General features: G+C 46.3%; 1 protein-coding gene across 3 annotated transcripts in view; it reads left to right on the top strand.

Annotated features, from left to right (window-relative positions):
- The window catches only part of TDRD5 (tudor domain containing 5), a 107,923-nt gene extending 100,809 nt beyond the window's left edge, over positions 1–7,114 (top strand). For all 3 annotated transcript variants that reach the window (XM_077277672.1, XM_077277671.1, XM_077277670.1), the window contains exons 14-16: positions 2,289–2,456; positions 2,551–2,701; positions 6,553–7,114. In XM_077277672.1, coding sequence (XP_077133787.1) covers positions 2,289–2,456; positions 2,551–2,701; positions 6,553–6,749 — 516 coding nt within the window. In that variant the 3' untranslated portion in view covers positions 6,750–7,114. The remainder of the gene's footprint in view (positions 1–2,288; positions 2,457–2,550; positions 2,702–6,552) is intronic.
- The last annotated feature ends 18,246 nt before the right edge of the window (positions 7,115–25,360 follow it).

Genomic DNA, 25,360 nt, shown 5'->3' with positions numbered 1-25,360 from the left:
TCACCAGGAATATCAATTTTAAACTAAAGGTATGGGAAGAATGACGCTGTTATACTTATTTCATACATTTTAGTGTAAAAATCTGCAGCCTGGTCGATTTGCGCATGCGTCGGCACCATTTTCTTGTAGACCGCCACCAGCTTAATCTGCGAGAGTGCAGCCCACAGGTAGGATGGTGCCAGCTCAAAATGAAACCCCTTCACCACCTTAGGTTTTTGCTTTTTCGTTTTTTTGCTCCTTTTTTTCCCCCACAGCCAGAACTTTTATTATTTTTCTGTTAATATTGGCCATGTAATGGCTTGTTTTTTGCGTGACGAGTTGTAATTTTGAATGACACCATTGGTTTTACCATATAGTGTACTGTAAAACTGAAGAAAAATAAAATCCGTGTGATGCAATTGAAAACCATTCCACAATTTTTTTTTTCACCAAATGCTAAAACTGAAACTGACCTGCCATTATGATTCTCCAGGTCATTACAAGTTTGTAGATAACAAAACATGTATAGGTTATATTTCATTTAAGTAGTGAAAAAAATACAAAGTTGTGGTGTTGTTTTTTGTTTGTTTTTACAAAAAGTCGCCATTTTTGTGATCTGGGGCTGGGTGAGGGCTTAATTTTTGCTTTACTGAGCTGACTTTTTTATTTGCACTATTTTGGTGTAGATACAATCGCCCGTTATTGCATTTTAATGCAATGTTGCAGCTACCAAAAAAAAATTTCTGGCGTTTTTGATTTTTTTTTTTCGTTCCACCGTTTACCAATTGGATTAATTATTTCTATATATTGAATTATGACGATTCTGAACACGACGATACCAAATGTGTATTTCTTTTATTATTTTTTTGAATGTGGTGAATAGGGGGTGATTAAAATGTTTGTTATTTTTTTATATTTTTTAAAAACGTTTTTTTTTACTAGCTTCAATAGTCTTCATGGGAGACTAGAAGCTGTGATCTTATGATTGCTTGTGCTATACACAGCAGGGCTGAAGCCCTGCTCAGTGTAACAGAAATGCTCACTTGCTTTGAGTGCCGGCTAGTGGACAGCGCTCAACTATCTGGCGATAACAACCACAGGGGTCTCCTGCAGATCCCGGGTTGTCATGCCAACCCATCAGCGACCTGCGGTCATGTGACATAGGTGCCGATGGGCGGGATTTGTGGCAAGCTTCCTGCGTGATAATATTAAATGCTGCTGTCAAAGATTGACAGCGGTATTTAACATGTTAACAGCTGATTCCTCCCGCGGCTTTTAGGGGCATGTCAGCTAATGAAATCAGCTGACATGCTGGAAAAATTGTGGGCTCATCGCCGGGGACCACAGCAAACAGGGTGAGGCGACCTTGGACATACCTATACATCCAAGGTCATAAAGGGGTTAAATAAGATGATGAATTCAACGGTGGAGCCGTGGCTGAGCCCTCTGAACCAAATACCCTACCTACAGTCCCTCCCTGAAGCACTACGGAAACTGAAATGTATCATGATTTAATTAAAACCAGGCTGCAGCTTTTTGCACTGAAGGTATGTATTCTATCATTATGCCATCGCCATTCTGCCCATACCTTTAGTTTAACCTGGATATTCCTGCTGACAGGTTCTCTTTAACAAACTGACTGAAAAGCATGCAGTTGCCTCTCCATGTAAATGGCTCAAAAATTAGTGTAATATGTGACTTGACTTTACAGGAATATGATTTCCTAGAGTGCTAACAAACAGTCTGATTTATCCTGGAAAGGGCAAATTCTAAAAACCTAAATAATAATAGACCTATCTTTTGAGCGTTACATGTTCTTGAGTATTAGAGACTGGGAAATCCATTCACCCTAGTCCAGTGGCCACGTCAGTCGTCCGAAGTTGTCAATCGGTGGTCCTCATCCTTATTGCCCCTTCTGATTTGTAACCCTGATGCAATGTAATTGTTGCGGCTTGACGTTGCGCCAGACCGACAAATTAGAAATGGCAGTATGGATTCCTGCAACTAGGAGGCCGTTTGCAGGACTCACATCCAGCTCCTGTGGCCATCAAATACTAATGTGGCGTTGGACCAGTGTGCTGCGAATATGTTCACTCATCTCTGCTGTATATGTGTGATTATATGTGCATTCATGTATAATATATCATGCTTGCCTATCTGTTGTGTAAGCACCATAGTCACCATCTTCCCTGAGAACATGTGGTAGGAAGATTAACCCAAAGACAGGAGGGAGGGTGAGTGTTTTCTTATGATCATCCTAACTACTGTTTAAAAAAAAAATAGATATTCCCTTATATATACACATATAGGTAAGAGAAGAGGATGAACCTGATTTACCCTACCTTGAAGCCTTTCCTATTGGTGAAGATCAATGGGATGAAAAGTGGTCTTTTTCTGGGAGCATGGCATCTCTTAATGATGTGTTTGGACAACCTCCACAGATCGTAGGTAATCAGGAGGAGAATCCCAAGCTAGAGGTTAGTATTCACAAATGTAGTGATCTATGGGCACGTTGGGGTATGTGAACTGTCCATTCAACTGATTTTTTTTTTTTTTTTTCTTTTTTAAAAGGAAAAAATTGAGCTGAAAAAAATAAGTGAGGAATTTTATATCTCTCTAATTGAGTCTAAAAACACATTAGAAAAGTCTCCAACTCTTCAGTCTCCACCAAGAATATGTCAAGAGTTTGAGAAGACCGCTCACCCTGCTGAAAATCATCATGGTAAGAAGCTGATGACTGGGAGACTTTAATGCCTTTTATGTTTATTCATATCAATATTCGATTTATTTATTTATTTTACTGTAATTTTGGATGCTCATTTCAACAAGGTTTCACTATATAAGGCAACAATATAATTTAAGACTCCGGAACCAGCAGCTCTTGTGTGCACACTGTGTACTCTATAGGTTATTGTGTAAAAGTTGCAAAATAGATACGTAGATGGAAGTCTACAAACCCTATTACCAAAACTCTAGAACAGGGATGTCAAATACACAGAGGGACAAAATTAAAAACTTGGACAAAGTTGCTGGCCACTCCAGCAGATTTTTTTTATTTTATTTCAGTGCTGGAGTGGTGCCTTCAGGTCCTCCTGATGCCGATTTGGTTCCACGCTGCAACTTCTGACTGACCAGAAGTCAGAGGTAAAGGTCACAAGTAGTGATGAGCGAGTATACTCGTTGCTCGGGTGATCTCCGAGTATTTGTGACTGCTCGGAGATTTAGATTTCCTTGCCACAGCTGCATGATTTGCGGCTACTACACAGCTTGACTACATGTGGGCATTCCCTAGCAACCAGGCAACCCCCACATGTACTCAGGCTGGCTAGTAGCTGTAAGTCATGCAGCTGTGTCAACAAAAACAAAATCTCCAAGCACTAACAAATACTTGGAGACCACCCGAGTGTGCTCTGGAAAACAAGAGCAACGAGTATACTTGCTAGTCACAAGCTCTCATAAGTCTGAGAACCTCATTCTGGCTCTCATAGACTTACATTGGGAAGTGACGTCTGGATCGCCCAGATCCAGCGAACATAAATTGCACCACTCCAGAGCTTAAATAAAAAACAAAAACGCTAGAATGGTGCTTTAATCCGATCCATCATAACTAATATTCTGGGCTGAAAAGTTTTGAGTGTCTGTAGTGGAGGAGTGGGAGAGAAGTTTGCTTTATTTTTTTTTTAACAGAACATTACTTTTTGGGTTCGCTCACATAAGTGTTAAAACTCGGCAAGTGCAATGTGAGAAAACCTTGCACTGCACTCGCTACAGTTTCAGTCAGTGAGGAAGTGCTCATCTGTGTTATTTTTCCTCACCTGGAATTAGGGTGAGGAAAAATTTGCAGTATGCTGCGTATGGACGTGTGAGGGTATGTGCACACATTGCGGATTTGGCTGTGGATCTGCAGCAGTTTTCCATGCATTGTACAGTATTACAGTTAGGTCCATATATATTTGGACAGAGACAACATTTTTCTAATTTTGGTTATAGACATTACCACGATGAATTTAAAACAAAACAATTCAGATGCAGTTGAAGTTCAGACTTTCAGCTTTCATTTGAGGGTATCCACATTAAAATTGGATGAAGGGTTTAGGAGTTTCAGCTCCTTTACATGTGCCACCCTGTTTTTAAAGGGACCAAAAGTAATTGGACAGATTCAATAATTTTAAATAAAATGTTCATTTTTAGTACTTGGTTGAAAACCCTTTGTTGGCAATGACTGCCTGAAGTCTTGAATTCATCTCATGGACATCACCAGACGCCGTGTTTCCTCCTTTTTGATGCTCTGCCAGGCCTTCATTGCAGTGGTTTTCAGTTGCTGTTTGTTTGTGGGCCTTTCTGTCTGAAGTTTAGTCTTTAACAAGTGAAATGCATGCTCAATTGGGTTGAGATCAGGTGACTGACTTGGCCATTCAAGAATATTCCACTTCTTTGCTTTAATAAACTCCTGGGTTGCTTTGGCTTTATGTTTTGGGTCATTGTCCATCTGTAGTATGAAATGACGACCAACCAGTTTGGCTGCATTTGGCTGATCTGAGCACACAGTATGGCGGCTCTGAATACCTCAGAATTCATTCGGCTGCTTCAGTCCTGTGTCACATCATCAATAAACACTAGTGACCCAGTGCCACTGGCAGCCATGCATGCCCAAGCCATCACACTGCCTCCGCCGTGTTTTACAGATGATGTGGTATGCTTTGGATCATGAGCTGTACCACGCCTTCACCATACTTTTCTCTTTCCATCATTCTGGTAGAGGTTGATCTTGGTTTCATCTGTCCAAAGAATGTTCTTCCTGAACTCTGCTGGCTTTTTTAGATGTTTTTTTAGCAAAGTCCAGTCTAGCCTTTTTATTCTTGATGCTTATGAGTGGCTTGCACCGTGCAGTGAACCCTCTGTATTTACTTTCATGCAGTCTTCTCTTTATGGTAGATTTGGATATTGATACGCCTACCTCCTGGAGAGTGTTCTTCACTTGGTCGGCTGTTGTGAAGGGGTTTCTCTTCAACATGGATCATCCACCACTGTTGTCTTCCGTGGGCGCCCAGGTCTTTTTGCATTGATGAGTTCACCAGTGCTTTCTTTCTTTCTCAGGATGGACCAAACTGTAGATTTTGCCACTCCTAATATTGTAGCAATTTCTCAGATGGGTTTTTTCTGGTTTCGCAGCTTAAGGATGGCTTGCTTCACCTGCATGGAGAGCTCCTTTGACCGCATGTTTACTTCACAGCAAAACCTTCCAAATGCAAGCACCACACCTCAGATCAACTCCAGGCCTTTTATCTGCTTAATTGAGAATGACATAACGAAGGGATTGCCCACACCTGCCCATGAAATAGCCTTGGAGTTAATTGTCCAATTACTTTTGGTCCCTTTAAAAACAGGGTGGCATATGTTAAGGAGCTGAAACTCCTAAACCCTTCATCCAATTTTAATGTGGATACCCTCAAATGAAAGCTGAAAGTCTGAACTTCAACTGCATCTGAATTGTTTTGTTTAAAATTCATTGCTGTAATGTCTATAACCAAAATTAGAAAAATGTTGTCTCTGTCCAAATATATATGGACCTAACTATGTAAACCTATGGAAAACCAAATCTGCAGTGCACATGCTGCGGAAAAGCTGCGGTTTATTTTCCGCAGCATGTTAATTGTTTGTGCGGATTCCGCAGCGTTTTACACCTATTCCATTATAGGAATCCGCAGGTGTAAAAACGCAGGCGAATTCTGCACCAAATCCACAGGTAAAATGCAGGGCGTTTTACCTGCGGATTTTTGAAAATCCGCAATGGAATCCGCAACGTGTGCACATACCCTGAAACTGCTCAGGCTCACCAAGGAAAGCCAATGCGTGTGAGAGAAAAAAAACCAATGCACTGATGATATATCTCGAGACCTTTACCCATGAACCATCTATCTATATCTGTATATAAGATTGTTTTATTAGTTAATAGAACAGCTTGAAATGACAGAGAATTACTATGTCACATGGATGTTAGGTGAGGGAAAAATCGCACACTCGGATAGCACTCGCATGACATACACATGACATTATGGCTGAGAATCTCTACTACTTTTCACACGCAGATGTGAGCTTATCCTTCGGCTCCATTCACACGAGCATGTAGAATTGATCAATTTTTATCCAGAAAAAAGGGAATTTTTTTTCCCCCATTTGTTATCCATTTACAACCAGTGTGAAGCCTGAATATTATTCAGCAGCAGTAATTTACAAGACTAAATAAAGATACATTTTAATTTTTTTAACAAATGTATCCTTAAAAGATGGATGCCACCATACTATGGCTCCGCATGGTATCCATTTATTTTTTTTTGGGGGGGGGAGGTGTTGAGCACCAATAGACTTGAATGAGCGAGTCTCGTCTAACCTATGGAAGAAACTAGTGCATGCTGACATAACGGCTTGTTTTTTTGTGGGACGAGTTGTAGCATGTGGCTTCCTATTTTCTGATGTTAGGAAGGTATATGGCTTTTGACAAAATGTTGAATTGTGGAACAACCCCTTCAAAGTATTGCTTTGTAATTTTGTTTTTTTCTTTTTCTCTTGCAGACCAGTATTTGCCTTTAACCTCAGAAAAAGAAAAGCTGGAAAATAACAGTCAGAATAATGAACCCTTATTTATGAATCAAACAGCAAGAGCAAATAACCCACTTATAGGGTTTCCAAGACGATCAGCAACAGTAGCCCTTGGCTCTGCAGCACGATTAGCCGCCACTCCTGAAAGTCTCTTACGCTGGGTTACTTAGCCAGGAAAGTGTCATGGATAATTTACATTGGGAGTATATGCATTAGTTTCTTAGTGTAATGTTCCCAGTTTGTTCTGTTTGTGTGGTTTACATAACGACTTTTTTTTTATATTGTTCGATTATTTTAATGATTGTAAGATAAAGATTTTTTTTGGGGGGGGGCAGGGTGGTTGTATTTTTGTGAAGAACTTTGACCTGAAATGATTAACCTGTAGCTGAGTATTGTTGGTCATGAAAAACTGTTTCACGAAGTCTGCAGACGTTGGTTAGATAATACCACCAATCCATACTAGTCTGCTCAGATACCATAATGTGCGCAGTGCAATGTGTACAATTATTGCTGTGGATTAAACAGAGATATAGTACAGTGGAGTGAATTTTCTCATTTCTTGGTTACGATGAGCTGGAATTTATTTTGGTGTTGGTTTACCCTTCTTTTTAGCACTTTAATTCTGCTTTGTTCATTGTTTATAAACTGATCATTTTTGCAGCCCTATATTCACCAGTACATTAAAGTGAACCTGTCACCAGGTTTTGCCAATATGAGTTACGGCCATCAACTTTAAGGGCTGGTATACAGCATTCTATAATCCTTCATTTTCTAATAACCCCCCTAATCCCTACACCTAGTAAGGAACTGTTCATCTCTTCTTCAATCCTCCCCATCCATCTCACCTCCTCCTCTGAACTGTTCCTTAACATACAATACTCTGTCTCCAAGCACAGACAGCCACCTCATGCCCTCTCCTGCTCCCACCTGCTAACACTTTCTCTGCTCCTTCTCACTGCTGGTGATATCTCTCCAAATCCTGGTCCTCCTCACCACATCCCCACAGTCATTTCTACCTCCCATCCACGTTCTATCGCAAATTTCCATAACCTCTCAAACCTTATACCCATTCGCCCAGCCCCCCGCTTCCCCAGTCCCACTAACAGGAGCTCTGTGGAATGCTCGCTCTGTCTACAACAAGCTTTCCTACATCCATGATCTTTTTGTTAAACTTTCCTTCCTCACCATCACCGAATCCTGGCTCACCCCTTCTGACACAGCCTCTCCTGCTGCACTTTCGTATGGTGGATTCCACCTTTCTCTCACACCCCGCCCCAGCAGAAAGCATAGTGGAGGAGTTGGGTTTTTTCCTTTCAGATAACTGCACCTTCACGCCAATCCCACTGCCACCCTCTGTTACCCTCCCTTCCTTTGAGGTGCACTCTGTGCACATCTACTCCCCCTCCAACTGTCTGTCATTTACTGCCCCCAGGGCCAGCTACCACCTTTTTTGACCACTTTACCACCTGGCTACTTCATTTTCTTTCTGCGGACATCCTCGCTATCATCATGGGTGACTTCAACATTCCCATTGACACTTCCCTCTCAGCTGCCACTAAGCTCCTATCTCTCACTTCCTCCTTCGGCCTCACTCAATGGTATTCTGCAGCTACTCACAAATATGGTCACACACTGGACCTCATCTTCACCCGCCTCTGCTCCCTATCTAACTTCTCTAACTCACCTCTCCCTCTTTCTGACCACAACTTACTCACATTCTCTTCCCTCTCCACTCTTTGTCTACAATCCCCAACCCACAAACTTGCACACCCTCGCAGAAATCTTAAACACCTTGATCTACACTCTCTGAATCCCTCCACCCTCTCGCAGACATACATTCCCTACACAATGCGGATGACACTGCCGCTCTATATAACACCACAATAGCTGTAGCTTTGGAATCTGTTGCCCCTCTCACACATACCAAAGCTCGCAAAATCAGCAGACAGCCCTGGCACACCAGCCTGACAAAAGAACTGAGGCGAGCTTCCAGGGCTGCTGAGCGGAGATGGAAAAGAACCCACTCCAACGAGCACTTCATCGCATTCAAACAGTCCCTCACTACTTTCAAGGCCACACTCTCCACAGCTAAACAAACCTACTTCTCATCTCTCATATCCTCCATCTCGCAACCCTAAACAGTTATTCAACACCTTCAATTCTCTCCTCCGTCCCCAAGCACCTACTCCCTCCCCACTCATCTCAGCTGAAGACTTTGCCTCATTTTTCAAGCAGAAGATTGATAACATCAGAGACTGTTTTGGTCGACAACCCTCAGAGCCCTTCCTCCCAATTGCCCAGCCCTCCACCTCCAAAACCAACTTCTCCACCATTACAGAAGATCGACTCTCCACTCTACTCTCAAGATCGCATCTCACCACCTGTGCACTTGACCCAATCCCATCCCACTTCATCCCAAACCTTGCCACAGTCTTAAGGTACCTTCACACTCAGCAACTTTACAACGAGAACGACAACGATCCGTGACGTTGCAGCGTCTTGGTTTTTTTTTAAACCAAATATTTTTTATTATGCAAAAGATATACAACAATATCCATTCAATAACAATATACATCAATATTTTGATTTTTACAAGAAACAAACCCCCCCACCTCCCTCCCTCCCCCCTTAACGACCAACTCCAATCATACAATTCTCTTGGAAAGAAAAGATTAAGCAGTACATGCATATTTATTATTAGCATCATTTTGCCACCTCCGTTCAGTTATTCCCATCCAGCCATGGCTGCCACAGCTTTTGAAAAAATCCCATCCTATTCCTCTTATTATATATGCTTCTCTCGAGCTGGACAATATGATTCGCTTGTGCGATAAACTCCCGTCTAGTAGGAGGTTCCTCCCTAATCCAATACCTTGCGATCACCTTTCTTGCAATGAACAATAATCTAGCAACTGCCATTTTGGCAGTTTCGTCGGTCAGGATTTCCTCCACGTACCCAAGTACACACACCACCGGATCCCTAGGAATCGTACACCCATAAATCACCCCTATCTGGTTCAGCACTACAACCCAGTATGCGAACAATCTGGGACACAGCCACAACATGTGCAGTATACCAGCCTGAGACTGGGAACACCTGGGGCACCCAGAATCGTCTCTCAGCCCGGCTTTAAACAACATGTCAGGTGTCCTGTAGGCCCTATTTATCACATATAATTGCGACAGTCTCCCAGGCTCACTCATCGACAACTTAGGTATGTATTCCAGTATAGACTCCCACCTATCATCATCTATTTGCCCCAGTTCATCCTCCCATTTCCTTCTGGCCTTAATAGGGTAATCCAATAGAAAGGTATGTAACAAATCGCCATATACTTCGGATATTGCCCCTTTTGTTCCGTTGTTATTTAATATAAAATCCAACATTAAATCCTTCTGAATCACCATAGGCCCTCTCTTTTTTTGTGCCTGAAATGCGTGCTGAACCCTTCTATATTGATACAACTTTAACCCCGGGAAATGGAATTCCTGCTGCAGCGCATCAAAAGATTTAAGATTCCCGTTGTGAATCAACTGACCTATCAACCCAATGCCTTTTTCCCTCCACTCTCCCATTCCTTCCATATGATTGAATTCTTGAAAAGAGAGGTTATCCCATATAGGCGAAAACTCAGTGAATGTCACAACCCCCCTTATACCCTTAATCGTCTGCCATACCTTATGGATCAAATTTATGGTATGAAAACAAGTTCCCAACTTCTTAAATATGCCAGCTTCTAAACCCTGACCCAAGGGCCACCTGCCAATTATATGTACCAAGCTACTATGTCCCTGACCTTTCTCAAGTCCATCCCCCCAGCCCCTAAGATGTTGGCTTTGCGCAGATAAAAAATATAACCAGGGATTAGGCAGAGCAAGTCCCCCCTCATCTTTAGGCCTCTGCAGTATCTCCTGCCTAATTCTAGGGTTCTTCCCACCCCACGCCAATTCCCCAAATAATGATCGTAGTTTACGAAATCTGGTCAGAGGGATCCATACCGGAGAGTTATGCAAAATATACAAAACCTGTGGCATCACCACCATCTTAAGTAGGTTTACTCTACCCACCACCGACAAATGTAGCTTATTCCAAGCTGTGATTTTGACGCGTAGTTTGTTTATTAAAGGCTCAAGATTAAGTTCCTCAAATCTAGTTAAGGGAAGAGAAACCTGAATCCCCAGATATTTAAATTGTCACCACCCTTAATTTCGTATTCTGCTCCACCTCCCTTGTACAATCTACTTCCCTATCCACCTGCATAACACTTGATTTATCCCAGTTGATAATCAATCCAGAAATTTGCCCAAATCCTTCAATTAATGAAATCACATTTCCTAAAGACTCCCCAGGGTCCTCAAGAAAGAGCAAAATATCATCTGCATATAGAGCAACTTTCTCCTCCATTTTCCCATATACAAACCCCTTTACTAATTGAGACCTTCTGATAGCCGCTGCCAGTGGTTCCACTGCCAGAGCAAACAGCAACGGGGACAACGGACACCCCTGCCGAGTACCTCGAAAGAGCTGAAAGCTCTCCGACAGTGCGTTGTTCACCCTAAGTTTAGCCACTGGAGAGGAGTATAGGAGTCTCACCCACGACACAAAAACTGGCCCAAACCCAAAGCGACCCAGAACCGACCACAGGTATTGCCATTCTATACTATCGAAGGCTTTATGTGCGTCGAGGGAAACTACTACCCTCCTACCAGCATTCTCCGCCGGTATCTGCATATTGAGGAATAACCTTCTCAAGTTGATGGCAGTGGATTTATTAGGCATAAAGCCAGATTGGTCCGAATGAACCACCTTTTCTATCACCTGAGTCAGTCTGTTCGCCAAGGCCTTAGCCAGAATCTTAACATCTGTTGTCAGAAGTGATATCGGTCTGTATGACTCCGGCAACCGTGGGTTTTTATCAGGTTTAGGAATGACCACAATAGTGGCCTCTCTCATGGAGGCAGGCAATATTCCCCTCTCCAGTGACTCCTCAAACACCCCCAACAATCTGGTCAACAACTCTTCAGAAAGGACATCATATATCTCAACAGGGACGCCGTCAGCCCCCGGAGCCTTCCCCCCTGCCATCGACCTCAAAGCACCCTCCAACTCCTCCACCGTAAGCGGCCTGTCTAACATATCTCTTTCCTCAGCTTCCAGCCTAGGTAATTTTGCCTCCTCTAAAAATCTATTAATTTCATCTTCCCTTTGCCCCGTATGCGATGCATATAAAGCACTATAAAATCCCTTAAACCCCTTCAAAATTTGGGCCCCCTGTGTTACAATATTACCATTTGCTAGTTTCAGAGCGTGTACATGTGTCGAGTCCCTCTGAGCAGATGTTATCACCGACAGTAGATGACCTACTTTCTCCCCTTCCGCATAAAATGCCTCTTTTTGGAAAGCTCTCGCCCTCTCTGCTTTGTGTAAATGTAGTTTGTTAACCTCTACCTGGGCCATCTTCATACGGTTCATGGTGTCCTGAGTGCGTACATTACTCAATTCAGCCTCCGCTGCCTTCAATTCCTCCAGTATAATTTTGTCGGACTCCCTTGTTTTTGTTTTATGCCTAGTGATCTCTTTAGATAGTATTCCTCTCAAATAAGCTTTCATGGTGTCCCATACCACATGCTTCGCTGCACTACCATCGTTAAATTTAAAAAATTCCCCTATCTCTTCCCCGATCTTTCCCATATCAAGAATTTTTAACCAGAAAGGGTTAATTTTCCACCCCAATTTAACTACCTCCCCAGGGCCTTCAATTTGCAGTGTTACTACCAATGGACTATGATCCGATAGTATTCTAGGCATATAGTCTATCTCCTGTACCATCCTATCCATTCCTTCATTACCCAGAGCCAAATCAATCCGGGATAGAGAGCCATATGTCGCCGAGTAACAGGAGAAACAGTACACGCCGTTATTACGAACTCTCCACAAGTCCCTCCATGCCACCTCTTTTAGATAGCTACCAAATGCTGTCAAATTCCCCTCCTTCCTCAACCTAGCATGCTGCCCCCTATCCCAGTGATCATCAATAATATTGTTCATGTCTCCCATTATAATTAACGGAACTCCTCCCCACCTGCCGGATAGATTTAGGATTTCCTGTAGTTTTTTCCCTGAGTACGGTGGAGGAATGTACACTGACACGACACACAACAACTTAGCATATATCTTACACACAAGGAATACATATTGTCCATCACTATCTATTACCACCTCTACCTCCTCGATCGGTATGCTTGTATGTACAAGTATTGACACTCCTCTAGCATAGGCTGAGAATGTCGCATGATATGCCTTCCTCACCCATCTTTTCTGCAATAAACCCGTCTTTTCTTTTACTAAATGAGTCTCTTGAAGGCATATCAGCGAGGGTCTCTGCTTCAAACTATATTGCAAGATAGCATTACGTTTGGTATCATTCGATAGACCCCTAATGTTCCAGCTCAAAATTTTTACTTTATCCCCCATCATTTTGCATTATGATAGAACTGCTCAGCTTCCTTCCGTTGGTCTCCCTTAACCCCCCAACCTGGGCCCACCTACCCAAAACTCCCTCCATTATAACAAAATAACCCCTGGCCCTACCCTTCCCTTCCCTTAATAACTTCTCCCCCAACAACGTTATAACAATCAACGTATAAACTCCTACTCCCTCTCTGTATGAGAAAGGGGAACGCGCTGTTGCTATCCCAGCAGTGGCTCAAAAGCCGATACCACCACAAATAGATTTCCCTCTATCTTCCAGTCGTTCCTCCCCCCGCCCTTTAGAAACAGGATATATAAACAGTTGCGCCGCCGAACACAACCTTAGCGCACAAGGACCATACCCCAAATTCTTTTAGTAACAGATCACTATTAACCATCAACTCAATTTTCTCCCCCCCATTTATCACAATAGCCAGAAGACCGCATTTAAACCTCTTCAGCGTGTCTTTTCTGCTCCAATACGTTTGGCATTCAAGTCCAGCCAATGTGACACTTCCTCAGGATTTTGAAAAAAGTGAACCCTGTCCATGGCCACCACACGTAATTTAGCCGGATACAGCCTAGAATAGGCCAGTCCTAATTCACGCAAGCGTCTTTTCGCCTCTCCAAACTTCATCCTGAGCTTCTGTACAATTGTAGAATAGTCAGGATATATAGATACACGGTTACCGTCAATAGTCAATTCCTCCATATTTCTCGCCTTCCGTAGCAGAATATCCTGATCTCTGTAATTTAGGATTTTAGCTAGAAAGGTCCGTGGGGCGGAGCCAGGGGGCAGAGGTCTAGTCGGCACCCGGTGAGCTCTTTCAACCGCAAAAAGATTTGTGAGACTGTCCCCTCCAACCTTAGTTTTTAGCCATGTCTCTATGAACTCAGTGGGATTATTTCCTTCTGCCTTTTCAGGTACGCCAATAATTCTCAAATTGTTCCTACGCGAACGATTCTCCAAATCATCAGTTTTGAACTCTAACTCCGCAATGCGCTGGACATATTTTTTCTCTCTTTGCCATTTCAGCAATCTGATCTTCCGCAACTCCCACACGTTCCTCCAACAGTTCAACTCTCCCCTCCATTTTATGCATAGCTGTGCGAAAAGAGGCAACTTCCCCTTTAAGGTCGTCCACCTGGACAGTTAGGGTTGTCAATGCAGTTTTGCAGAATACTGCAGAAAATATATCCTTCAGGGTTGGCTCCCCAGTCCCATCAGCACTGCCAGTCTCCATTTGTGAAACATATTCTGGAGTCAGCTCAGCTACATCGTTCAATGGAGGATTTCTCACATCTCGTGTAGTAATAGGTGCTATAGGGGATCCACTCACCATCCCCTCTGCCTGTGCCCCAGACCTCATCCCAACCTGCTCCCCTGAGATCCCCTCTTCTTCTGTCACCTTTCCAGCGGCTCCCTGCATCATCCGTCCTGCCTCCTCTGTCCTCGCGAACTGCTCCAACCTGGCGATGACCTCCAGCCTCTTCTGGTATGCAGCACTTGCTTTTGCCGCTTCTTCAGCAGCGCTGTCGGCGCCATCTTGCGAGCGCGTGCTGCCCGCCATCCCGACTTCCTTCTGCCTTCTTCTTGTCATCCTGCTGTGTGCGCACAGCGCGGTCAGCTCCCCCTGCTCTCCGGACACTCAGGAGTTCCTCCACCGGTATGTGGCGTTCGGCGGCGCCTCTGATATTACCGGATCAGCGTTCAGGCAGCGGGAGAGGTCCGACACGCGTCCTCTCACATCCCCTGCTAGGCCACGCCCCCCGCAGCGTCTTGGTTAGCGATCTCGTTGTGTTTGACACGCAGCAGCGATCTGGATCCCGCTGTGATATCGCTGGTCGGAGCTAGAAGTCCAGAACTTTATTTGGTCGTCAGGTCGGCGTGTATCGTCGTGTTTGACAGCAAAAGCAACGATGCCAGCAATGTATTACATGGAGCTAACGACCTGTGAGAACGATAAATGAGTCACCGTTACATCACAGGATCGCTCCTGCATCGTTCTGGAGCTGCTGTTTGACATCTCTACAGCGACCTAAACAGCGACGCTGCAGCGATCGGCTCGTTGTCTATATCGCTGCAGCGTCGCTGAGTGTGACGGTACCTTTACCCTAACCCATCTCTTCAACCTATCACTAACAACTGGTGTTTCCCCTCAAGCTTTAAACATGCCTCAATCACACCTATCCTCAAAAAGCCCTCTCTTGACCCATCCTCTGTATCTAGCTATCGCCCTATGTCCCTTTTCCCCTATGCCTCAAAACTACTGGAATAACACGTCCATCTTGAACTGTCCTCCCATCTCTCTTCCTGCTCCCTCTCCGACCGCTTACAATCTGGCTTCCGGTCACACCACTCAACTGAAACTGCTCTAACTAAGGTCACCAATGACCTATTAACCGCCAAGAGCAAGTGACACTACTGTCGTCGTCCTCCTCCTCCTCCTGGACCTGTCCTCTGCCTTTGACACAGTGGACTATTCCCTATTACTACAGACTCTCTCATCCCTTGACATCACAGACTTGGCCCTATCCTGGATCTCGTCATACCTAACGGACCGGACATTCAGCGTCTCACACACCACCTTTTCACCTCGCCCCCTATCTGTTGGAGTTCTGCAAGGTTCAGTCCTAGGGACCCCGCTCTTCTCCAGTTACACCTTTGGCCTGGGACAGCTCATAGAATCTCACAGCTTTCAGTATCACCTGTATGCTGATGACACACAGATCTACATCTCTGGACCAGATATCATCACCCTACTAACCAGAATCGCTCAATGTCTGTCCGCTATTTCATCCTTCTTCTCTGCTAGATTTTTAAAACTTAACCTGGACAGAACAGAATTCATCATCTTTCCCCCATCTCACGCGACCCCCCCCCCCAACGAGCATATCCATTCAGTAAATGGCTGCCCACTCTCCCCAGTCCCACAAGCTCGCTGCCTCGGGGTAATCCTTGACACTGATCTGTCCTTCAAACCACATATCCAAGCCATTTCCAATTCCTGCCGCCTTCAACTCAAAAATATTTCACGGATCCGTACATTCATAAACCAAAAATCTGCAAAAACCCTAGTCCATGCCCTCATCATCTCCCGCCTTGACTACTGCAACCTCCTGCTTTGTGGCCTTCCGTCGAACTCTCTTGGACTCCTCCAATCTATTCTAAACTCTGCTGCTCGACTAATAAACCTGTCCCCCTGCTATTCCCCGGCCTCTCCCCTCTGTCAATCCCTTCACTGGCTCTCCATAGCCCAGAGACTCCAGTACAAAACCCTAACCATGACATACAACTCATCCACAACCTGTCTCCTCCATACATTTGTGACCTCGTCTCCCGGTACTTACCTGCATGCAACCTCTGATCCTCACAAGATCTCCTTCTCTTCTCCGGTCTTAGCTCCTCTTCCCACAATCGCATACAAGTTTTCACTCGCGCATCACTCCTACTCTGGAACTCTCTACCACAACATATCAGACTCTCGCCTACCATCGAATCCTTCAAAAAGAACCTGAAGACCCACCTCTTCCGACAAGCCAACAATCTGCAGTAACCACCGATCGACCAAACCGCTGCACGACCAGCTCTACCCTCGCCTACTGTATTCCCACCCATCCTTTGTAGATTGTGAGACTTCGCGGGCAGGGTCCTCTCTCCTGTACCAGTCGTGACTTGTATTGTTTAAGATTATTGTACTTGTTTTTATTATGTATACCCCTCCTCACATGTAAAGCGCCATGGAATAAATGGCACTATAATAATAGTTCTATAATGCTGTATATCTGCCCCCAACCCGACCTGTAAGGGTATGTGCACACAGGGCCGGCGTCAGCACCCGGCCTACCCGGGCAAGTGCCGGGGCCCTGACGAGAGAGAGGGGGCCCATAAAGGTAAGACACTGCTGCCGACACTAATGCGCATCATGCGCTCCTGGGGGGGCCCCGAAGCTGGACTTCATCCCTCCCTTCAGGGCCGCCATCAGGGCATTACAGCCCTACCCTTACTGGCGTATGGTGCCCGCCCGGTGAGCAGAGAGGGCCCGAGCGGCCCCTCACTTCTGCTCTCCACTCCTGGTACAGCCGGCGCGCTGGAACACCGGGTATCAGCACGGCTGCGCGCACTCATTCTCTGCTCCTTCCTCTCTGCATAGTGAGGACTGGAGCAGAGCGCTGGCAGTGCGCGCGACCGTGCAGAGAGTTGCCGGCTGCAGTGTAGCAGGGGCACACAGTCAGTCACACACGCTGTGACACTACTCACCGCACCTGCAGTCAGCAGCAGAAGCATCGGATCCCTCCCCTCCAGCAGCGTCACAGCTCTCACACTGTGAAGAGCCATGGAGGGGCGGGACTAAATTTCGGGGGTGGAGCCACAGACAAGCAGGGAGAAGGCGGCAGAAAGGATTAAGGAAATATAAAAATCAGAGCGGGAGACAGAAAAGATGTAAGAAGAGAGACAGGAAACACAACAGAGAGGCAAGACACAGGTGAGAAGTTTACACACACACACACACATATATATATACAATTGTCTAAGGGTCACACTTCCGTCTTTCTGTCTGTCCTTCTGTCTTTCTTTCTGTCACGGATATTCATTGGTCGCCGCCTCTGTCGTTGCTGATTGGTCTCGGCAGCTGCTTGTCATGGCTGCCGCAACCAATCAGCGACGGGCACAGTCCGATTAGTCCCTCCCCTGCAGTCAGTGCCCGGCGCCCACTCCTTCCTCCCCACAATCAGTGCCCGCTCCATAATCCCCTCCAGTCACCACTCACACAGGGTTAATGGCAGCGGTAACGGGCCGCGGTGTAACGCACTCCGTTACTGCTGCTATTAACCCTGTGTGTCCCCAACTATTTACTATTGATTCTGCCTATGCAGCATCAATAGTAAAAATATGTCATGTTAAAAATAATAAAAAACCAAAAAACCTGCTATACTCACCATCCGTCGCCTTTCCCGCTCCTCGCAACACTCTGGTGACCGCTCCATGCAAGCGGCAGCTTCCGGTGCCAAGGATGGTATGCGAGAAGGACCTGCCATGACGTCACGGTCATGTGACCGCAAAGTCATCACAGGTCCTGCGCTCATACCAGCCCTGGGACCGGAAGCTGCCGCGTGCGGTACAGGGCCAGAACTTCATCGGAGGGTGAGTATATGTTTATTTTTTATTTTAAGTCTGTATACTACGTTACTCTGTGCTGTATACTCCGTCACTGTGCAATATACTACATGGCTGTGTTATATACTACGTGGCTGTGTTATATGCTATGTGGGCTGTGCAATATACTACGTGGCTGTGTTATATACTACGTGGCTGTGTTATATACTACATGGCTGTGCTATACGCTACGTGGGCTGTGTTATATACTGCGTGGGCTGTGTTATCCACTACGTGGCTGTGCTATATGCTACGTGGGCTGTGTTATATGCTATGTGGCTATGCTATATTTCTCTGCTGTATCTGTGCATCATGAATCATGCTATGTGTTAAAGGGGGGGCCCACTGAGACTCTTTCGCCCGGGGCCCTCTAAAACCTGGAGCCGGCCCTGTGTGCACACGTTGCGGATTCTGCTGCAAATTTTTCCACTGCGGTTTTCACTGCGGATTTTCCTGCGTTTTTTTCTGCGGGTTTTCAACTGCACTTTCCTATTGGTGCATGTTGAAAACCGCTGCGGAATCCGCAGAAAGAGGTGACATGCTACTTCTGTTTTTCCGCAGGGAATCCGCGCTGATTTTTCCGCAGCATGTGCACTGCGGTTTTTGTTTTCCATAGGGTAACATTGTAACGTACACCGCATGGAAAACTGCTGCGGATCCGCAGCGTCAAATCCGCTGCGTATCCGCAGCAAAAACCGCACCGTGTGCATGTAGCCTAAGAGAAGAAAAATTACTTCTTATACTCACCTGCTGAGCGGTCCGGTCCAATAGGTGTCTCTCTTCTTGGTTCGGCGCCTCCATTCTGCTTGCAATGCCGTCCTCCTGCTTGCTTCATACGTGTCCCTGCATCATCCACATAGTCTCCTCGCCATCACGCTCCTGTGCAGGAATACTTATCTGCCCTGTTGAGGGCAGAGCAAAGTACTGCAGTGCACAGATGCCGCAAAAGGTCAAAGCGCTTCGGTACCTGCACACTGCAGTACTTTGCTCTGCCCTCAACAGGGCAGACACGTACGACTGCGCAGGAGAGCGTTGCCGAGGAAACTGCGTGGATGATGCAGCAAAGCGTCATCGACACGAAGCAAGCAGGAGGGTGGCGATCATAAGATGGGAGGCGCTGGACCAAGAAGAGCAACACCCATCGGACCGGACCGCCCCACAGGTGAGTATATTTATCTTCTCTTGCAGGTCGGGTTGGGGGCAGATATACAGCATTATAGAATGCTGTATATCAGTCCTTAAAGGTGATGGCTGTTTCTTATATCTGCCAAAACTGGTAACAGGTTCCCTTTAACCCCTTAATGACTGAGCCGAATTTTAGCATTCTGACCACTGTCACTTCATTAGGTAACAACTCTTGAACTCTTCAACGTATCCCACTGATTCTGCAATATTTTTTTTTTCGTGACATATTATGCTTCATGATAGTGGTAAAATTTATTCGATATGACTTTATTTGTGAAAAAAGGCAATTTGACAAATTCTTGCAATTTTCAAACCTTTATTTTTTATGCCCTGAAATCAGAGAGTTGTGTCACACAAAACAGTTAATAAATAACATTTCCCACGTCTACTTTACATCTGCACAATTTTTGAAACATAATTATTTTTTTGTTAGGAAGTTAACCAATGAACATTTAATTTATTTATTTATTTTACAAAAAATTAACTTTAAATTTTTACAAGGGTAACAGTGGAAAATAGACCACGAAATTAGCAATTTCTATTGAGCATGCTGATACATTTTATTTGTGGGGGAAATCTACTGTTTGGGCAGAGCTAGAAAGGGAAGGAGCGCCATTTGACTTTTTGCATGTAAAATTTGCTGATGTGCCTAAGCAGTGGAAACCCCCCACAAGTGACCCTATTTTGGAAACCTCACCCCTTGAGGATTTTATCCAGGGGTACATTGAGCATTTTGAACCCACAAGTATGGCACAGAATTTGATATTAGGTTGTCATATTTAATAGGTTATCATTACTGTGGAGTGCAAGTGCTCGCTACTCAAGTTTGCATCGGGTGCTCTGGTGACAAGTCCCGAGACTGGAGTCCCCACCCTGCATGTTTCGTGGCTGTTAGACACAAATAAAAAAAATGCGGGGATCCGCGATACTCCGTGCATACCCAACCAATCCATGCAAACTTGAGTAGCGAGCACTTGCGCTCAACACTAGCTGTCATATCATCATTTTTTTCTTCTTTGCCTCATTGGGGGACACAGGCCATGGGTTGTATGCTGCTGCCACTAGGAGGCTGACACTAAGTTAACACAAAAAAACGTTAGCTCCTCCTCTGCATTATACACCCTCGTGCTGGCTCCCAGCGAACCAGTTCTTGCTTAGTGTCCATAGGAGGCACACGAACGGGTCTGCTATTCAGACCCAAAACTCATTGATTTATTTTTACATTTTTTTATTTTATTTTTCACAATGGACGAAGGGGCGACGGATCCTTTCAAGGCTCCGATCTCCCAGAACCATCAACAGGCGAGCACGGAGAGTGTCGCCTCTCCTGCGACGTGGGATGCTAAGCCTGAGCTGATTCTTAGGGACGACGGGTCACTTCAAGGGCACCGATCTACCCACACCTTCAATGGACGAGCACATGGAGTGTCACCTCCACGTATCCTCTTCCGCAGCCAGGCCTATTGCCGGACATTCAACCCTGTCCCCCATCCGAGGAGATTAACCTCTTGGATATACAGAGGCCTGCCTTGTGGCGTCTGAGCAGCCCCCACTGCAACACCACTTTTAAAGCGGATGGCACAAGGAGGCCGATGGTCCCTCTCCACTTCCCTCCTAGAGGGTTTTACCCCTTATCCCTGCACTGTCTATACCAGCAGCAGCACAGGACTACCTGCAGCAAGCTGCCTTACCTGCAACCCAGCAGCTTCTCCGGGTAAGTGCCGAGACTGCAGGGCTCCTTTCAGGCGGTCTGGGGAGGCGCTGAGTAAGGGGGACACATCATTGCGGGGGCGCGCATCCGCTCTTTCCTGCATTGGCGCCGCAAATTTAGTCCCCAGCTTCGGACCTGTTCTAGGCCGCAACTCACGACTCCGCCCATGCTATGATGTGATGCGGAGGCTCCGCCCACCAGTTTTGGCGCTTCTCGCACAGCACGAGAAGCGCCTCTCAAATCTCGGGGGCCATCTTTCTCCCCCTAGACCGCCTCAGCACGCACTCTATCTGCCATCAGGACGGAGACAGCAAGGGATGTGCATGGTCCACGCAGGAGGATCGGGGACACAGACCTGGGTAAGGGAGCACTGCATTTTACATGTTGAATCCTTCCAGGATCCTCCTCCCTGCTGTATCCCCTTCTTTTCTCAGCAGTACCTCTTCTCAGCAGCCACTAATAATATAGGGCCACATAGAAGGGTACATCATATCCCAGCCTTAGATTTTAAAAAAGTCTAACAAGACTATGGCTGTTTTCTTTAGTCCATGCTCCTCCTGCCAATCTGTGTTTCCTAAGGCTCAGAATTTGCCGCTCTGCAATGCCTGTGACCCCAACTGCGCTCAGGAGCCCTCCGCCGCCACAGAGCCCAGTGTACCTAGTCCCCCTGTGTGTTCGCTTCGTCAATGTCTCAATCCATGGCTTCGCTGGCCAAAGCGATTGAATCCCTCCGTGATCCTTGGGGGGACCGGAGCATTTGCAGGAATGATGTAGACGGACCCTCCCCAAGCCAGGAGCAGTCTGTTAGGAGGTGCTGAATGCACCCTAGAAGCCGTCAGGCACCTAGAAAACTGATCGGTAGCACGTCGCCTGAGCAGACACGTGCCTTGTCGCCTCACAGCTCCATTTCTTGCGCTCTCTCTCCAAAGTTCAGTATCGAATGCGATTCTGACTTCAAATCTGATGGTTGCTTAGATCCGGATTTGCCAGACTTTCAGAAGCCAGTGGATTCGCTTATTGAGGCTGTCAACCGGGCTTTAAAAGTTGAGGAAGATTCCGGATCAGACCATGTTCTTTAAGAGAACTAAACGCTAACATAAGGCATTTACTATTCAACCGAATTTAGAGCCATAGTTAATAGGCACAGAGAGCGGCTGGATAAACGCTTCACAGGACAAAGGCCCAATGAAGCCAAGTATCCTTTTTCAGCTGATCTGAAAAAAGATTGGGCTGAATCTCCGGCGGTAGATCCCCCAGTATCCTGCCTATCCTCCTAAACTCTCCTGTCCGTGCCGGATGGCTCATCCATCAAAAATCCCACAAACTGTCAGAAAGTTTGGCTCGCTCTGTCTTTGAAGCCTCAGGTTCGGCTCTCTATCAATCCTTTGCCGCAGCTTGGGTAGCTAAGGCTATGGTCTTCTGGTCAGAGACCTTAGCTAATTAACTTTGGAACAGTAACCTTCCTCCAGAGGCAGCAAACCTTGCCAACCAAATTTCCCAGGCAGGCGATTACCTGGTACATGCATCCTTAGATGCAGCCTGTGGTGCTGCTCAGTTAGCAGCCAATGCCATCTCTATCAGAAGTTCATTATGGCTCAGAGAGTGGAAGGCGGACTCTGCATCCAAAAAGTCTCTCACGTCCCTTCCTTATCAAAGCATCCACTTATTTGGGTAAAAGCTGGATCAGATCATTTCCGATACTATGGGAGGAAAGAGTAAATTCCTTCCCCATCAGAGACTTAGACGTCCCTTTCGGAGACAGCAACAAATCCGTTTCCGTTCCTTTCGCTCCACTCAAAGCTGGGCCCTACCACTAATTCATCCGGTTCAGGACATTATCCACGAAGAGATGGAGGAACTCAGGTCTCGTACAAACCTAACCACCATTGGAAGCCCCGACCCAAACAGTTGAGGCCTAAAGGACCTAGGTCCCACAGATTTTCTTCACGCTGACTATCAGCGCTATCCGGTTGACACCGGCAGGGTAGGCGGCCTCCTCCTTCTCTTTCGTCAGGTATGGCTTGCAGTCATCTCCGACGAGTGGGTCAGAGATCTGGTGTCATCCGGATACAAAATCGACTTAGCTTTGTGCCCCCTTCACGTTTTATTCCCTCCTGTCCCTCTTCAGAAGCAAGGGCAAACGCTTTCTCCCAGGCCATAGACATATTGTGTCACAATGGCGTCATTGTCCCCATCCCAGAAAGCAAAAGGTTTCACGGTTTCTATTCAAACCTTTTTTGTCGTCCCAAAGAAGGACGGAAGGGGGAGACCTATACTTGACCTCAAACTTCTAAACAAGGTTGTCAAGGTCCCCCATTTCCGCATGGAATCTCTGCATTCAGTTATCACTTCCCTGGAAGAAGTGGAGTTCCTGGCCTAAGTCGACATCTGAGATGCTTACTTGCACATTCCAATTTTTCCCACTCACCAGAGGTTCCTGCGCTTCGCCATTCGCCACCAGCATTTCCAATTCACGGCCCTGCCCTTTGGCCTTGCTACTGCCTCAGAGTGTTTACAAAGGTCATGGCGGCCATCTTGTCCATCCTGAACTCTCAGGGCGTGATCGTTCTGCCCTACCTGGACGACCTGTTGATAAAAGGTCCGTCCTTCCATGATGGTAAGGAGTCTGTTCGCATTGCTTGCGATACCCTTTCTCTCCTGGGCTGGCTGATAAACTTACACAAATCCTCCCCGGTCCAAGCCCAGCAGATTTCCTTTCTAGGAATGTCCCTGGACTCGTCTCGGGGGTTGGTAACTTTCCCTCCAGACAAAGTCTTGGCCCTTCAACAAGGAGCCCGAGCACTTCGTCAGTCTTACCCTCACTCCATTCGGTTTGCAATGAGGGTACTAGGAAAGATGGTGGCCACAAAGGAAGCAGTTCCCTTTGCGCAACTGCACTTTTGTTCCCTACAACATGCTCTTCTGGCATCTTGGGACAGAAATCCTTTCTCCCTTGACCAGACGTGCCGCTTATTCCTGCAGGTTAGACAGACTAAGGTGGTGGACATTGAACTCTTCCCTTAACCTGGGGAAGTCTTTTCTGGCCATTCAATGGCTGGTAGTGACTACCGATGCCAGTCTTTGGGCTGGTGAGCAGTCTTCTGCCACCACACTGTCCAGGGCCGCTGGTCAATTCAGGAACCGATCAACGTTCTGGAGATCTGTGCTATTCTACTGGCCCTGCAGTATTTCCATCATCTGGCGGGTCACCCGATCCGTATCCAATCAGACAGCACCACGGCTGTGGCACACATCAATCATCTAGGGATACCCGCAGCAGGGCGGCCATGTCCGAGGTAAGTCACATCCTTCGTTGGGCAGAGAACAACCGCTTAATGATCTCAGCGGTGCACATTCCAGGAGTGGAAAACTGGACAGCGCGGACTTCCTCAGCCGTCAGGGTCTCACTTCGGGGGGGAGTGGGAGCTCCATCCGGAAGTCTTCAACCAGCTCATCGCTGGGGATCCCAGATGTGGACCTCATGGCATCCAGAATGAATGCCAATGTTCCCCAGTTTATAGTGAGGTCTCGAGATCCAAGAGCCATCGGTGTCGACGCTCTGATTCTTTCATGGCGCCAATTTCTCCTGTACATTTTTTCTCTACCGTCACTCCCCAGAGTAATCAGGAAAATCAAGGCGGAAGGAGTACCAGTGATCCTGGTTGCTCCCGATTGGACTCGCCCTGCGTGGTTCACAGAGTTGGTGCGCCTTGTCGTCAACATACCCGTATCGGCCAGATCTCTCCCAGGGCCCCATCTACCACCAGAACTCGGGCCCTGTGTTTAACGGCGTAGCCATTGAATCCTGGGTCCTAACCCAGGCAGAGTTTTCTCAACAGGTCATTTCCACCATGGTTAGTGCCCGTAAACCCTCATTGGTACGCATCTATCATCGTACCTGGAAGACATTTTTTGCTTGGTTCAAGGAGCGTGGTCTTTCTCCTCTCGTCTTCTCAGTTCCCACCATTTTAGAGTTCTAACAGGCCGGTCTGGACTCCGGGCTTGCACTCAGCTTTCTCAAGGGCCAAATCTCCGCCCTATCGGTCTTATTTCAGAGATACATTGCGTCAAGACTTCAGGTTAAGACTTTTCTGCAGGGGGTGTCACATGTCGCTCCTCCCTATCACATGCCTTTGAAGCCTTGGGACCTCAACTTGGTGCTAAATGCCCTTCAAGAACCTCCCTTTGAACCGCTTCAGGACATTTCACTGACTTTTCTGTCTTGGAAGGTAGCCTTTCTTGTGGCGATCACATT

Source organism: Ranitomeya variabilis, chromosome 8, assembly GCF_051348905.1.
Source record: "Ranitomeya variabilis isolate aRanVar5 chromosome 8, aRanVar5.hap1, whole genome shotgun sequence".
Taxonomy (NCBI): domain Eukaryota; kingdom Metazoa; phylum Chordata; class Amphibia; order Anura; family Dendrobatidae; genus Ranitomeya; species Ranitomeya variabilis.
The sequence above is the reverse complement of the archived record's forward strand: the minus strand, read 5'-3'. Positions and strand labels throughout refer to the sequence as shown.